Raw genomic sequence first — 13,219 nt, forward strand, 5'->3', positions numbered from 1 at the left:
CGCCTTTCCTGGAACTCACTCTGTAGCCCAGGCTGGCCTCGAACTCACCGAGATCCACCTGGCTCTGCCTCCCGAGTGCTGGGATTAAAGGCATGCGCCGCCACCGCCCGGCTTGAATGTGTATTTTAAATTAGTGTATTTGTTGTGTGTAACAGTGTCCATCCCCATTCTTCTTCTTTTTTTTTTTTAAGAAAAATACTTTTTATTATCTGAGAATTTGATACTTGCATATAATCGTGCAATGCATTGTTATCACTTTTGTCCATACTTTTTCCCCAACCACCCCCAAGTTCAGTTTGTGCTACTCATGTACACATGCCAGCCTCATTCTTAGGGGCACTGTGTTCTCCACTGGCTGCCACGACGCTCCTTGGCTGCCCAACCCCATAGCCATTTGGCTTTTATTTTGAAGTCATCTTCTGTCAATCTTGCTGTTACCTCCTTGAAAATGAACCTAAGCTTGTGTGTGTGTGTGTGTGTGTGTGTGTGTGTGTGTGTGTGTGTGTGTGTTTCCTTCTGACTTTAATTCTTCTCAAGTCTTGCTCTGAGTTGTTGGGATGTTGATTTCCTCTCATTTATCCCACTTGAAATTTGGAGTAGATTGGCACATTTGTACTCAATACCCAGGAAATCAGTGTTGAATATGTTTCAAGTATTCTTCTGCCATCCATCTTTTTGTCTTTGCTGCCGTTTTTGAGAACTTAAATAGACATGGGCTAGAGCTCCTGGGATCCACCCTCTCCCTTGTTTTCCGTTTTGGTCTCTCTGAGCTATACCCAAGGTAAGTTCTACAGCTGCTTTCCACTTTGCCAACCCTCTCATAACTGTGTCTAAACTGCCAGCAAACCAACCTGTTGGGGTTTTAATTTCAGGAGTATGTTTTATTTCTAGGCAAATGTTCTATTTGCTTAATTCCCAAGGTTACTCGATGATGGAAAATATTTCTGATTCTGTATGTTTACCTTCGGGTTTTTCTCTCTCGAACCAAATTAGGCATGGCTATCTGATGAGTAGTCTTTCGGAGGTTGGCTTTAGCGCCTCCCTTGTTCTCTCTCGTGATGTCTGTTTCCTTCCGTGTGTCTGTCAGGCTGCCCGTTTCAGTCTCCCCTCATGCTTGACGCTATCAACAAGCTTCAGTTCACTTGGTTCAGCAGATGCCTCCCGTTAGAAACAGCTCTGTCTTAGCTGTTCTTACTTGGTCTGCTTTTGCTTGGCTTTTGGTCTGAAATATTTTCATTCTCTTGTCAGCCCTGCCCCGTCCCCACCCCCCTGAGAACTCAGCCTCGGTCACACAACTTTGGTCATTATATCGTAGTTGACATCTTCTCTGCCCAAACATTGCAAGAGGCTGTTAGTGTTTGTGATGAACCTGTCCTGGGTTTGTTTGCATCGTCAGCATTAAGAGGTCCTCTCTTGGCAAGTCCAACACGTATGTCCTCACCCAGTGGCATCACCATCACCGCCCTGCCATATCTCTTACCTGTGGCAATTTTCAGTTACTTTTTATTAAAGGACTATAGAAAAGTGTCCAGATGTGGCCTCAAAGGCAGTGTAACCTCTTAAATTTATCGAGCTCAACTTTTAGTTTAGAATTTGTGGTGGTTTCCAAACTTTAATGTTACGACTGAGACTGTATACAGTAGTCTCCCAGCACGCCTGCACGGTGACAGTGACCACCGTGCGGAATCCACTGGGCGGTTTGAATGCTGCTGCTGAAGGGCCCGGCAAAGCCATGTCTGTCTCACATCTCTGTCCCCATCGACGTGATCCTCTTCCTGCCAGTTGAGCTGCGTCAAAGCCGAGATGCTTTCGTTCTGGGTGGAGGCTTGTCCCTCCTGGTCCGCATGCTGGTCGTGTGGGGACCCATCGCTGCCAAGAACTGTCATCCTGAGCAGCCATCTTCCCTTGCATTAGGCACCCTGGGGAGGGGGGCTTCCTTAGCCTGGGCATTGTGCGTGTTACACTGCATCCAGTCCTTTCTAGCTAGACAGAACTCTATTTTATAGAACCCAGGGAATGTTCAGGAAAAGCTCTGTTTTCTTCTGCCTTCTCTACTGGGATCCAGACAAACTGTTCCTTGTGAACTCTTCTGTATTGTGCTGCTGGTTGCTGGTTCCAGCTTCTGTAAGGGCCATTTTGGTCATAGCTCTGATCATACCCCGGATCCACTGTGTTCTTGCTCATAATTTTAGAATCTCCCTCAGACATCCAACAGAACTTTATTGTCCCACTGAGCGCTCTGCTCCCTCATGACCCTGCTCGCCACCTTCCGGTCTTCTCCACCAACTTTCATTCTATTTTTCTTCTTTCTTCATCAGTGAATTCTAGATTAAAGCCCTCTTTGATATTTGTCCTTTCCTTTATCGTGTGGACCCCTTCCCTGCTGACTGGCTGGCTCTCTTTTAGGGACGATGTCCCTAGAAGCCGCAGAGGGCCCCTCACAATAGACATTGTGGGAGAGGCATATTTCAGATCCCATCTGTGTCCCCAATTCTGGCAGCTTTATTCCCAGTCTCCTGTTGGAGGTTTGGATGGCAGTGGGCGTTACTCACAAAAGCAAAGTGCGTTCTCTGCGGTGAGGAGCAGAGGTTCTTGCTCGGTCAAAGGCTCGGGAGCTCAGTGTCGTCCTCTCTGTCCCTCGGGGTTCTGGCGACTAGGAGGGCTGAATGCCTTGCAGAACATTAGGTCAAGCTGGTGGTTGGTGACACCGTACTGTTTTATTTTCCTCTTCGGGGATAGGTGCCCACAGCAGCCTGAGCCCTGAGAACACAGGGTTTCTCCCTTCCTGAGAACAGCGTCTTTTTCCAGGGACTCCTGATCCCGGTTACATCAGAGGAAAAAGGCATCTTTGCCTTTCTCTTTTATGTTATTTCCCACCCACATACAGCGGGCAGCACCCTCTTGTTGTCCCTGGCTGTGGCAGAGCATCAGCCCCAGTCACCCAGACTCTCTGGCCCTTCAGCTCTTCTCTTTCCGAGATGCACGGCTTGGGAGTCTCCAGAATGCATTTCGTGCAAATTAGGAGCAAGGCATGTTCTGAAAGCCACTGGTATATTGGCTGAGAAAAACGCCCCCAGGTAATGTTCTCAGAGGCTAGGAGCTTCACTGTCTAGGCCTAGGTGCTGAGTGCTCTCTCTCTCTCTTCCCACTCATTCTGGGGTCAGCTTTGTTTTGGTCACTGCCCTTCGGTCTTTGGAGCTGCTGCCCGACTTTATGACAGGCTCCTCATTCCCACCCACCTGTGTTTTGGCATTTGGTGGCGATGCTCACTTCTTCCTGTCATCTTGGTGAATAAATAGGCTTCACCTTCTCTCTGCCCCAGAGTCTGGAGGCCTGGCGCCTCTGCTGACTCCTCCTCCCCCCCTTCCCCCCCAGTTTAGTTTCCCGGGATGTTTACATCTTATGTCTCCGTAGGTGTTGGACAATCAGATAAAGAAAGACCTGGCCGACAAGGAGAGCCTGGAGAACATGATGCAGAGACACGAAGAGGAGGCCCATGAGAAGGGCAAGATCCTCAGCGAGCAGAAAGCGGTAGGTAGCGAGACTCCAAGCCAAGTCGCTCCATCTCATCCGGTAACTTGTTCTCTCCACGGCATCGTCCGGGGTTTATGGGTACTAGGAAGCTCTGTCAGAAACTGCTTCCTGTCCCGAAAGAACAGTGGCCCATTTATGCTCCGTGATAACTGTCACTGCAGGGTGGTCCTTCAGATTGTCTCGGACAGCACCCAGTGGCCCTCAGTCTCCCACATCTCTCCCTTTTTTAAATTTGCTGATTTCTCTCCCATCAGACTTGCTGGGGCATGGGACTGGCCTGTGATGCATGTAAATCCATATTATCCCAGACGCCCATGGGGCCTTTCCACCCCGGAACCCCCCAAGAGAAGGACTGGGGTGTAGCTCAAGCTCATGCACTGGCGTTGTATGCGTAAGGACACGGGGTTTGATGACCTCCTCCCCTAATCTCGCCAAAGGAGGGTCCTGTCCAAGTTATATTTTTAACCTGACCCCACCCTCAACTAAGCTGAGAAAACGTTCCTGTAGAGAAATACGTTATAATATTTATGTAGCTGAGTGTTCAAGTTCGAAGCCCCTAAAGGCCCAGGTTGTATGTAAATGACACTGGAATGTGCAGAGACCTGCTTCCATGCAGGATGGCAGCTCCCAGATCGGCCTGCTGTGTGGGCTTTTTTTTGTTTTTGTTTTTGTTTTTGTTTTTTGTTTTTTCGAGACAGGGTTTCTCTGTGTAGTTTTGCGCCTGTCCTGGATCTCGCTCTGTAGACCAGGCTGGCCTCGAACTCACAGAGATCCACCTGCCTCTGCCTCCCGAGCGCTGGGATTAAAGGCGTGCGCCGCCACCACCGCCCCTCAACTGTGTGGTTTTGATACAAGCGTGGAGACCCTGGTTTCAGTTGGAAAAACAACTGAATACCATCCAAATTCATCCGTTCATCCATTGATGAACACCATCCGGCGAGCAGCGACCCCTGTGACCTTCAGGGCACAGCCCTGTGGAGTCCCTCTGGCCCGCCGGCCGGTGGGCGTTTGTAAGGGCGCTTTCAGTTTGGCTCCCAAGGCTCAGCTCCACCCCTCTCTGCCGTGATTGTCCGTGTGTGTGTGTGTGTGTGTGTCCGTGTGTGTCCGTGTCTGTGTGTGTGTGTGATCGTCCGTGTGTATGTGTGTGTGTCCGTCCGTGTGTCCGTGTGTCCGTGTGTCCGTGTGTGTGTGTGTGTGTGTGTGTGTGTGTGTGTGTGTGTGTGTGTGTGTGAGCGAGCGCTCTCGGGTCTCCTGTGTTTCAGATGATCAACGCTATGGATTCCAAGATCAGGTCCCTGGAGCAGAGGATTGTGGAACTGTCCGAGGCCAACAAGCTTGCGGCCAACAGCAGTCTCTTCACGCAGAGGAACATGTAAGCACGACCGCTGCGCTCGCCTCCGCTCCTCTTTGCTATGATGGAACCACCGCAGGTTCAGTCGCGTGTGCGCATCGGCTCAGCCTTCCTGAGCACACTTGCGTAGTTTTGCTCTCCTTTGAATGCCTCACTCCTGCGCGGCCTCTCTTTTGAGTCAGGCATTCTTTTGGTTTCTTTGAGACAGGGTTCCTCTGGGTAGCCCTGGCTGTCCTGGAACTCAACTCTGTAGCCCAGGCTGGCCTCGAACTCACAGAGATCCGCCTGCCTCTGCCTCCTGAGTGCTGGGATTAAAGTCGTGTGCCGCCGCCACCACCACTTGGCATGAGTCAGGTTTTCTTATGTACCTCAGATTCCTGCCAGACCACAGGGTACTTTCCTGTGGCTGTGAGGCTGGTTGGAGTTTGGTTCTGGAAAGCTGCTGTCCCTGTTCCCCACCCTGGCCTGCTGCTGTCAGTCAGTCACGGGAGGTGACCTTGTGTGCACCTAGTTCAGCCGTTTGTCCTGCTCTAGGGAGCTGTGCCTTGGGGGTCAGCAAGGGTCGGCCGAGTTCACAAGTGCTCCGATCACACAGTCTCCCTGCCTGAAATGACAATCTCCGGAAATGGTTTCCCTTGTCTCATCCCTTCAGAGATCTTTGGAAACATTCCCGTCTTACTATGAAGCAGTCGGGGAACCTGCTCTCTAGTCTCAGGTTCTCGGTTCCGATACTTGTCGCAGCTGACGGGAAGGCGAGGACGCACCACAGGGTTCTAGAAGGAGCAAAGTTCTTTTTTCTCAAATGCGTCGTCTTTCACAGAGTGTGCATTATGAGGCCTCTTTCTACTCTGTGTATAGACTCTAAAAGAAAAAAAGGAAAAGGTCTACCCAAGGATTGAAATGTTAGCATCTGTTGCTTAACCATCCTTAACCCAGTAGGTGAGGATCTCAGAGCACCCGTGACTAGAAGGGCTCCGGTTCCTCGTGCTATTCCCTTGCCTATGAGGCCGGATTAGGAAGGGCGGTGGCCTTGTAATGCCTACAGCCCACTTTCCGAAGACTCACCTTCCCACTCCATTTCTGCCCGCCGTGTCAAGGAGACATGTTTACCTCTGATGATTCTGTTTGGATTCCCCCCCTCTCCCACCCCTACCAGGAAGGCCCAGGAAGAGATGATTTCAGAACTCAGGCAGCAGAAGTTTTACCTGGAGACACAGGCCGGGAAACTGGAGGCCCAGAACCGAAAGCTAGAAGAGCAACTGGAGAAAATCAGCCATCAGGATCACAGCGACAAGAGCCGGCTGCTGGAACTGGAGACGAGGCTGAGGGAGGTGAGGTGAAGGGTGGTCCCTGGAGAGGTTTTGCTGCGGGAATCCAGTCCCTGAGCCAGCCGGCTCCCAAGCGTGAATCAGTGCACACTAGAGGCCTTGCACATGGTGACTAGGAATATAGAGTGGGCCGCATGGTTCCGGGTTTGAATTCACCTTTATTTGTTACTACTTTAGAAAACAGTTTTTTGTGTGTGTGTGTGTGTGTGTGTGTGTGTGTGTGTGTGTGTGTATGTGTGTGCACATGGATCTTTGCACACACCACAGCACGCCTGTGGCGGTCAGAGGACAACTTTGGGGAGTTTGGGTTTCTCCTTCTACCACGTGGGCTCTGGAGAGCAAACTCCGGTTGCTCAGGCTTGGCTACACACACTTTAGCCTGCTGTGCCCTCTTGCCAGCCCCCTAGTTTTCTGTTCATAGCTGATATGTCCGTGCTTCAAGACTCCTTATCTCTAAAGTGTCGGTGGTGATGTCTCTCTCTCCCTTTTAGGGCTCTGTGGGGGTCGTATAGATTGGTGCGCCTGTCCCACAGTGGCTGAGCAGTTCCCCCTTCAGCAGGATTTAGTGAGGGCCACGAGATGTACAGTACATGCATGGGCTGGCTACAGGCCTGTGACTGAGGCGGAGGTCTGTCTCATTCTGACAGGAGATTGAAAGACAACCAGGTTAAGGTTTGCCTGATGGAGGAAACTAGGAAGAAGCCATGCTTTTCAGAGGCGAATATAGCAAGTCTGGTTGGGACTAATGCTGAGTTTCGTTTAAGCCAGAGTGTTAGATGCAGGTATCGATTGTGTATTTATTAAACACCTACTGTGTGTCAGCTAGTAGCCAGGGTATACAGCGGTAATATCAGATGACTGTTCCTGACCTGGGGGGCGCATCTAGTGAGCTGGTCCCAAATAAGTGAGACTGGAAAGCTGTTCTTTAAAGTCAGACACCTGGGCCAGGAGCGAGGACAGTGTCTCATGCAGAGTAGGTGCTCAGATATTTACGGTGGGGTCTGTCGAAGAGCAGCTGGTCTGTCTCAAGGAAAAGACTGCTGAGCATTGGCGGACGGACCCGTGGAGAAGGAAGTCTCATGCAGACTCATGGCTACACGTGTCTGTTAAAACTGGGCTCCAAAGACAGACCCTAATCCCCTTTCCAGGGCTTGTCAAGGTGTGGGTGCATCAGTAGCATCATCCAGAGCTTTATAATGCACTCTTTGGCATTGCCTTCAGCTTTTTATTGCAAGTTCTTTGAGACAGTGACCACCCTGTCTCAGCCTCCTGAGTCAGCCGTAGATGTGAGCCACAAAGCCTGGTTTACTGTTTTTAAAAAAGGAACTGGAAAGGGGAATGGAGTTTGCAGATTTTTAGGTTTTTGTTTGTTTGTTTGTAGCAAGTACTCTGTATGATTGCATCTGGGAATCGGTCTCCCTTGAACTATCCAGGCTACACTTACATTTTTCCCAGTAGAGTCAGCCGTGAGGGTGTTGGTACAGACACCCAGACAGACAGGCGCCTTCAGGCTGTCTTTCCTCTTTCCTTTCCACATAGTCTGTCTTCTGGAGCCTGCAAGTGCAGTAGGTCATCTGGGAAACCAGTCTCCTCGGGGAAGCTTGCTGGTGTTTCTTTCTTGAAGAGCTCACTGCTTCCCCCCACCCCCAGGATGATAGGAGAAACTTAAAATGTTTCAAAAGAGGCCCAGAGCTCTCATTCTCCCTGGGAGGTTCGGACTTTAGCTCTAAATAGAATAAGGCCAGTTCATCTTCTCCTGACGACATGCTGGTGCGAGATTCAGGGCAGAGGCCTCCGCCCCAAGTCCGCTCCACCTTAAAGGGCCCCGCGCTTTTCTTTTTAGCCCCGGTATACAGGGGTGGCTCCTTCTCTGACACCTTCAGGACTTCTGGGCTGTGCTCTGAGTGTCCAGCATTTGGCTCCCGGACCTCTCCCTGACTCACTGCCACCCGTGTCTCATGGTTTTGCCAAAGGACATCTGGGGAATCTTCAGGCTCACTGGTGCAGTCCCAGCCTGCACTGACAGCTGGCATTTTAATGAGACAAACAGTAAGATGTGGTGTTTGCAAACATGAACTCCCACCATACTTCCTGGGTTCGAACGCCAGCCCTGCCATCTTTTTATTTTGTGTTTTCTAAAAGCTGTGTAACGTTTGCATAATTGCCTGATCTCTGAGTGCTACAGATTGCTTATCTGTGGAGTGGAGGTAACAGTAACACCTCCCTCATCAGGTTCTTGGGGAGCTGCTCTGAGCGAGGATGCCAGTACCTGGTGTCTCGGGAGCACTGTCTTCTGCAGTTACATCACCCTCGCTATGGTCACTTGAGGATCTTGGACTTGGCTTCGGCTCTCATCAACACATTAAGGACTGATAGCTCTAGACTGGCAGCCACAACCAGGCTGTTCTCTCGAGTGTCGGAGTCCTTGTTGCAGAGGACTTTAGACCTCTGCGCTTGGCCTCCCACGAGGGTGAAGTTCAGTGTGTTCGTACATTGGTCCTGACCCTCCCTCCCCCCACTGGCCCTCTGCCTCTTCCGGAAGCCACCGCTTTGGAAACACCACAGATACCCAGCTCTCCTCTCCCCTTTGTTCCCTGCCCCGTTCAAATTAGCCAACACGTCTTGTTGGTTAAATAGTTTGCCATTCTTCCTTCTCTTTGCTCTGGTGACCTGGGACTCGGTTGTCACCTTTCCTGGGGTGCCTCCTCTGCTGGCTGTGTCCCCATATCTCCCCGTGGGTACACTGAGTTCATCCTGTACCCTTGTCGTCAGTCCCCGTAGATGGCCGCTGATCACGGCAAGCATCTCCTGCTGGTTTGGCGTGGTCCTGGGATGACTTTGTCCATGCCCGTCAGCTCACCTGCTGCGCTCCTCTTCCTATCTTCCATTCCTCTCGGACGCCTCACTCTCCCTGTCTGTAAAAAAAAAAATCCCGGTCAAACTCAGCCAGGGCCTTGTGCATGCTGGGCTCAAGCAAAACCCTGTGTTAGGTCTCCCTTTCCCATCTGATTTGACTCCTGTAAATTGTTACTATTTTTTTTACCATTTGTTTTTCTTTTTGTTGATGTGTTTGTGTGCATGTGTGCCATGCATCTGCAGTGCCCGCAGAGGCCAGAAGAGGGCATCAGAGCTCCCAGAACTAAAGTCACTTGCTCTGTCTTTCCATCTAAGTCCATCTTCCTGACCCTGCTCTGCCCAGGGAGCTCATCTGGGCGCTCAGGGTCCCCGGAAGCTTGTTGCTCTTTGAAATCAGTCTGTGCCTGCCGAGGCCAGTGGAGGACGTCAGATCACACGGAGCAACTGACGTAACAGGTGCTTGTGAGCTGCCTGATGCGGCTTCTGGGGCCTGAGCTCAGTCCTCTGCAGAAGCAGCAAGTGCTCCTCCCTGCTCAGCCCTCTCCACTTCCAGCCCAACTCCTGTAAATTCTTAGCAGAATTTCAGAGATCCCATACCTCGGCTGTTTCTACCGCGTCCTTTCGTGTCCCAGCTATTACACGTGACTACAGAGTGAGGGTGGTTGACGTCATCTCTCTCCTCAACTCGAAGGTAGAGACTGTCTTGCCTCTCCATAGTCTCCTCCACACCGAAAGAGCTCCTTAAATTTTTCTAAAATGAATGCCTAAAACATTGAGTAGATGGATGGATGGATGGTTGGGCAGACAGGGAGAAGAGTGCTTACCTCAGGATAGGACATTCAGGCAGGGCATGTAATGGGGATAAATCAGCATGAGAATATTCAGGAGAATAGAATCCAGCCCCTTGTGGCATTTGGCATTCTAATTATAAGGGTATCTTTGTTATTAATAAGAGTTATTTATATCCACTTACCCTTAAATGTTTTTCTCACCTGGATGATTATTAGAGTTTTTATCCGAGACTCCCACCATCTTGTCTTTCTTTGGAAGCCTTCCTAAGCATCTGCGTTCCTGTGAATTAGGGGTGGTCACTGGGTCATGGCTGTAGGACTCCTCTCAGTGATCCCCAAACCCATGGCTGCATCTGAGTGTGAGTTAGGGGTGGTCACTGGGTCATGGCTCTAGGACTCCCCTCAGTGACAGATAAACCCATAGCTGCTCAAGTTCCCTTTGGAAGACAGGGAAGCATTTTCATATCACCCATACACATCTCACATAAAACACCACTGAGATGCAGTTACTCTCCAAGAAGCTATACTGGCCGGGCAGTGGTGGCACACGCCTTTAATCCCAGCACTCGGGAGGCAGAGGCAGGCGGATCTCTGTGAGTTCGAGGACAGCCTGGTCTACAGAGAGAGAGATCCAGAACAACACAGCTGCACAGAGAAACCCTATCTGGAAAAACAAACACTACATTGTCCTGTTCAGGGGAAGATGACAATTCTCTTCTATGTGTTATGTGTTCAGGCATGTTCAGTACAGACGCAATCTCTCTCTGAATATTTTCAGTCTATGGTTGAATGAATCCACGGAGGCGGAGTCTAAGGGAGAGCTCACTGCACATCTGGCTGTGTTTCTCAGTGCTGTTGCTCTGAGACGCACGTGGTCCCCTCTGACCAGGCTGAGCTGTTGGTCCAAGACCAGGTCTAAGCTTCCGGCTCTGCTGTGTCTTCTCAGTCTCTCTCCCCAGTCCACTGAGCGTGTATCTCCTCCTCAGGTCAGCCTGGAGCACGAGGAGCAGAAGCTGGAGCTGAAGCGCCAGCTCACGGAGCTGCAGCTGTCTCTGCAGGAGCGCGAGTCCCAGCTGACAGCCCTGCAGGCAGCCCGGGCGGCCCTGGAGAGCCAGCTCCGCCAGGCGAAGACGGAGCTGGAGGAGACGACGGCGGAAGCGGAGGAGGAGATCCAGGCACTCACGGTTAGTCTGCGAGCATCTCTGGCAGGTTCAGGAGGTCTCAGCCTGGATGAGAGTAGGCGCCAAGTGTCTTTGTTTACTCTTAGAGATGTCAGGAGAGGGAGAGAGAAAAACCGACTCAGGGGTGTGGACAGTGGGTGGAAAATAGCTCGTGTAGCTTTTGTTGACTAGCTCACCCAGTAAGATCCGCCTTCCTGAGCACTCTGGAAAATTCTTCCTCTTCTCTTTTTCAAGCCATCATTGTTACATGTGAAATTCATTTTCAGCTGGAGTCTGTGCACTTGAGTCTTCTACCTTGGTGTTTAATAATCATAAGAAATTAATCATTTCTGTCTTACAGTAGTCTTTATACCTTGTCCCTGGGAGTTGTTTTTGCTTTGGTTTGGTTTTGGTTTGGCTTTTGTTCCTGCTTGGTCTCATTTGTGTTGCTATTTCTTTTAAGCCATAGATTCTGCTTTGTGTCTTTATTTTATTTTCAGAGCAAGAGTCGTTTTAAGATGAAGGTTTGCTTTGTAGCCCAGGATGGCCTTGTACTTATAATCCTCCTGCCTCTGCTTCCTGATTGCTGGGGTCTCGGGTACACACTCCCATGCTTCATGTGCTCTTTCTTTCTTTCTTTCTTTCTTTCTTTCTTTCTTTCTTTCTTTCTTTCTTTCTTTCTTTCTTTCTTTCTTTCTTTCTTTCTTTCTTTTTTTAAGATTCCTTTTTATTTAGACTTAATGTGTGTCTGTGTGAATATATGCCACGTGAGTGCAGTGCCTGTAGAGGCCAAAAGAGGGCGCCAGAGTCCCTGGAGCTGAGGTCACAGGATGTTGTGAGCCACCTGGCGTGGGTGTTGGCAACCAAACTTGGGTCCTGGAAGAGCAGTACACACTCTTAACTTCTGAGCCATCTTTTCATCCCTATCCATGTCTTTTGTATGCCTCTGGTATGATCTGGGTGGGGAAGAGTCTCCTGGATGGGAGCTGTTACCCTTTCTCTAACAGCAACCTAACATCCCTGCCATTTCTGAGAGACATGTTTACCAAGCTGGAGAGAGTTCTCCCGAGGGTCAGTGTGGGAAGGCATCACTCCATTCTTTCTGAAAGACTTTGTTGGCCATTCTCACTACCACTGACCATTCCACAGGGACCCATCCAGGCTGACAGATGGATAGGCGGAACTCACGAGAGGCTTTCCTGTGGAATGCCAACTCATCAGCTTCCGGAGAGAGGAGCACCTGTTGGTTGACTGGGATGCCCTGGGTGGGGGATCCTGACATCTCCCCATGCAGGGCAGATTACTTAGAAGACCTCATTACTGAAGGCTGGAGAGATGGCTCCATGGTCAAGAGCACTGACATCTATTACATCAAACTAACCCTGAGTTTGGTTCCCGAACCTGTGTTGGGTACCTCTAGCTCTAGGGGATCTGATGCCCTCTTCTGGGCCTCCCCAGGCCCTTTATAGACTGTCTGTCTGTCTGTCTGTCTGTCTGTCTGTCTGTCTGTCTGTCTCACACACACACACACACACACACACACACACACACACACACACACACACACAGATAAAATCAATCTTAAAGAAAGCATGCCCCATTGCTTTTGGAAGGCTGCATGGTGGGCACAGACTCCGAATGGAATGAGCTTTAGTGGCTATATTAGTCAGCCCACACATTTCTCATAGTAACACACTGTTCCTGCCAAGCAGATGGGTGCAGTCACGCCTGCTGGTCAGGGTACCCTTTTCTGTGGGCAGGGCACAATGCAGCTGATTTGTTCAATGTTTTCTTTTTTGTTTGTTTGTTTTTGTTTTTTTTATAATGGGTGCCTTATCAATTCCAATCCCGCTTGGATGCTGTCCCTGTCTGCTTCAGCTAGTATCTCTGCATCTCTTAGAGGAGAATTACTTTTATAGGTTGTTTGCATTCATTGCTTATGACTTACCTTGTTTAATAAAGTGTGTTTGTGTGTGTCTGTCTGTCTGTCCATCTTTAAACTAGTTTTATTGTTACAAGCTGCCTCCTGCTGTTGAGTTTAGGGATACCATTATTTAAACAAGATTGAGAATGTGATCTTCCAGGGACAGGGTCCTCTGGAGACCAACCAGTGGTCGCCACAATGGTTTACATGATACCAGGGATACAGAATGACTCCTGTAAGGAAGGTGCTATGCCGCCTTGGTTTCTGGGACTTCT

General features: G+C 50.1%; 1 protein-coding gene across 18 annotated transcripts in view; it reads left to right on the forward strand.

The window, feature by feature from the left end:
- The window catches only part of Cit (citron rho-interacting serine/threonine kinase), a 185,429-nt gene that overhangs the window by 111,171 nt on the left and 61,039 nt on the right, over positions 1–13,219 (forward strand). For all 18 annotated transcript variants that reach the window (XM_076560160.1, XM_042268508.2, XM_015997517.3 and 15 more), the window contains 4 exons: positions 3,415–3,531; positions 4,797–4,906; positions 6,042–6,216; positions 10,847–11,044. In XM_076560160.1, coding sequence (XP_076416275.1) covers positions 3,415–3,531; positions 4,797–4,906; positions 6,042–6,216; positions 10,847–11,044 — 600 coding nt within the window. The remainder of the gene's footprint in view (positions 1–3,414; positions 3,532–4,796; positions 4,907–6,041; positions 6,217–10,846; positions 11,045–13,219) is intronic.

This window comes from Peromyscus maniculatus, chromosome 23 (assembly GCF_049852395.1).
Source record: "Peromyscus maniculatus bairdii isolate BWxNUB_F1_BW_parent chromosome 23, HU_Pman_BW_mat_3.1, whole genome shotgun sequence".
NCBI classification, from domain to species: domain Eukaryota; kingdom Metazoa; phylum Chordata; class Mammalia; order Rodentia; family Cricetidae; genus Peromyscus; species Peromyscus maniculatus.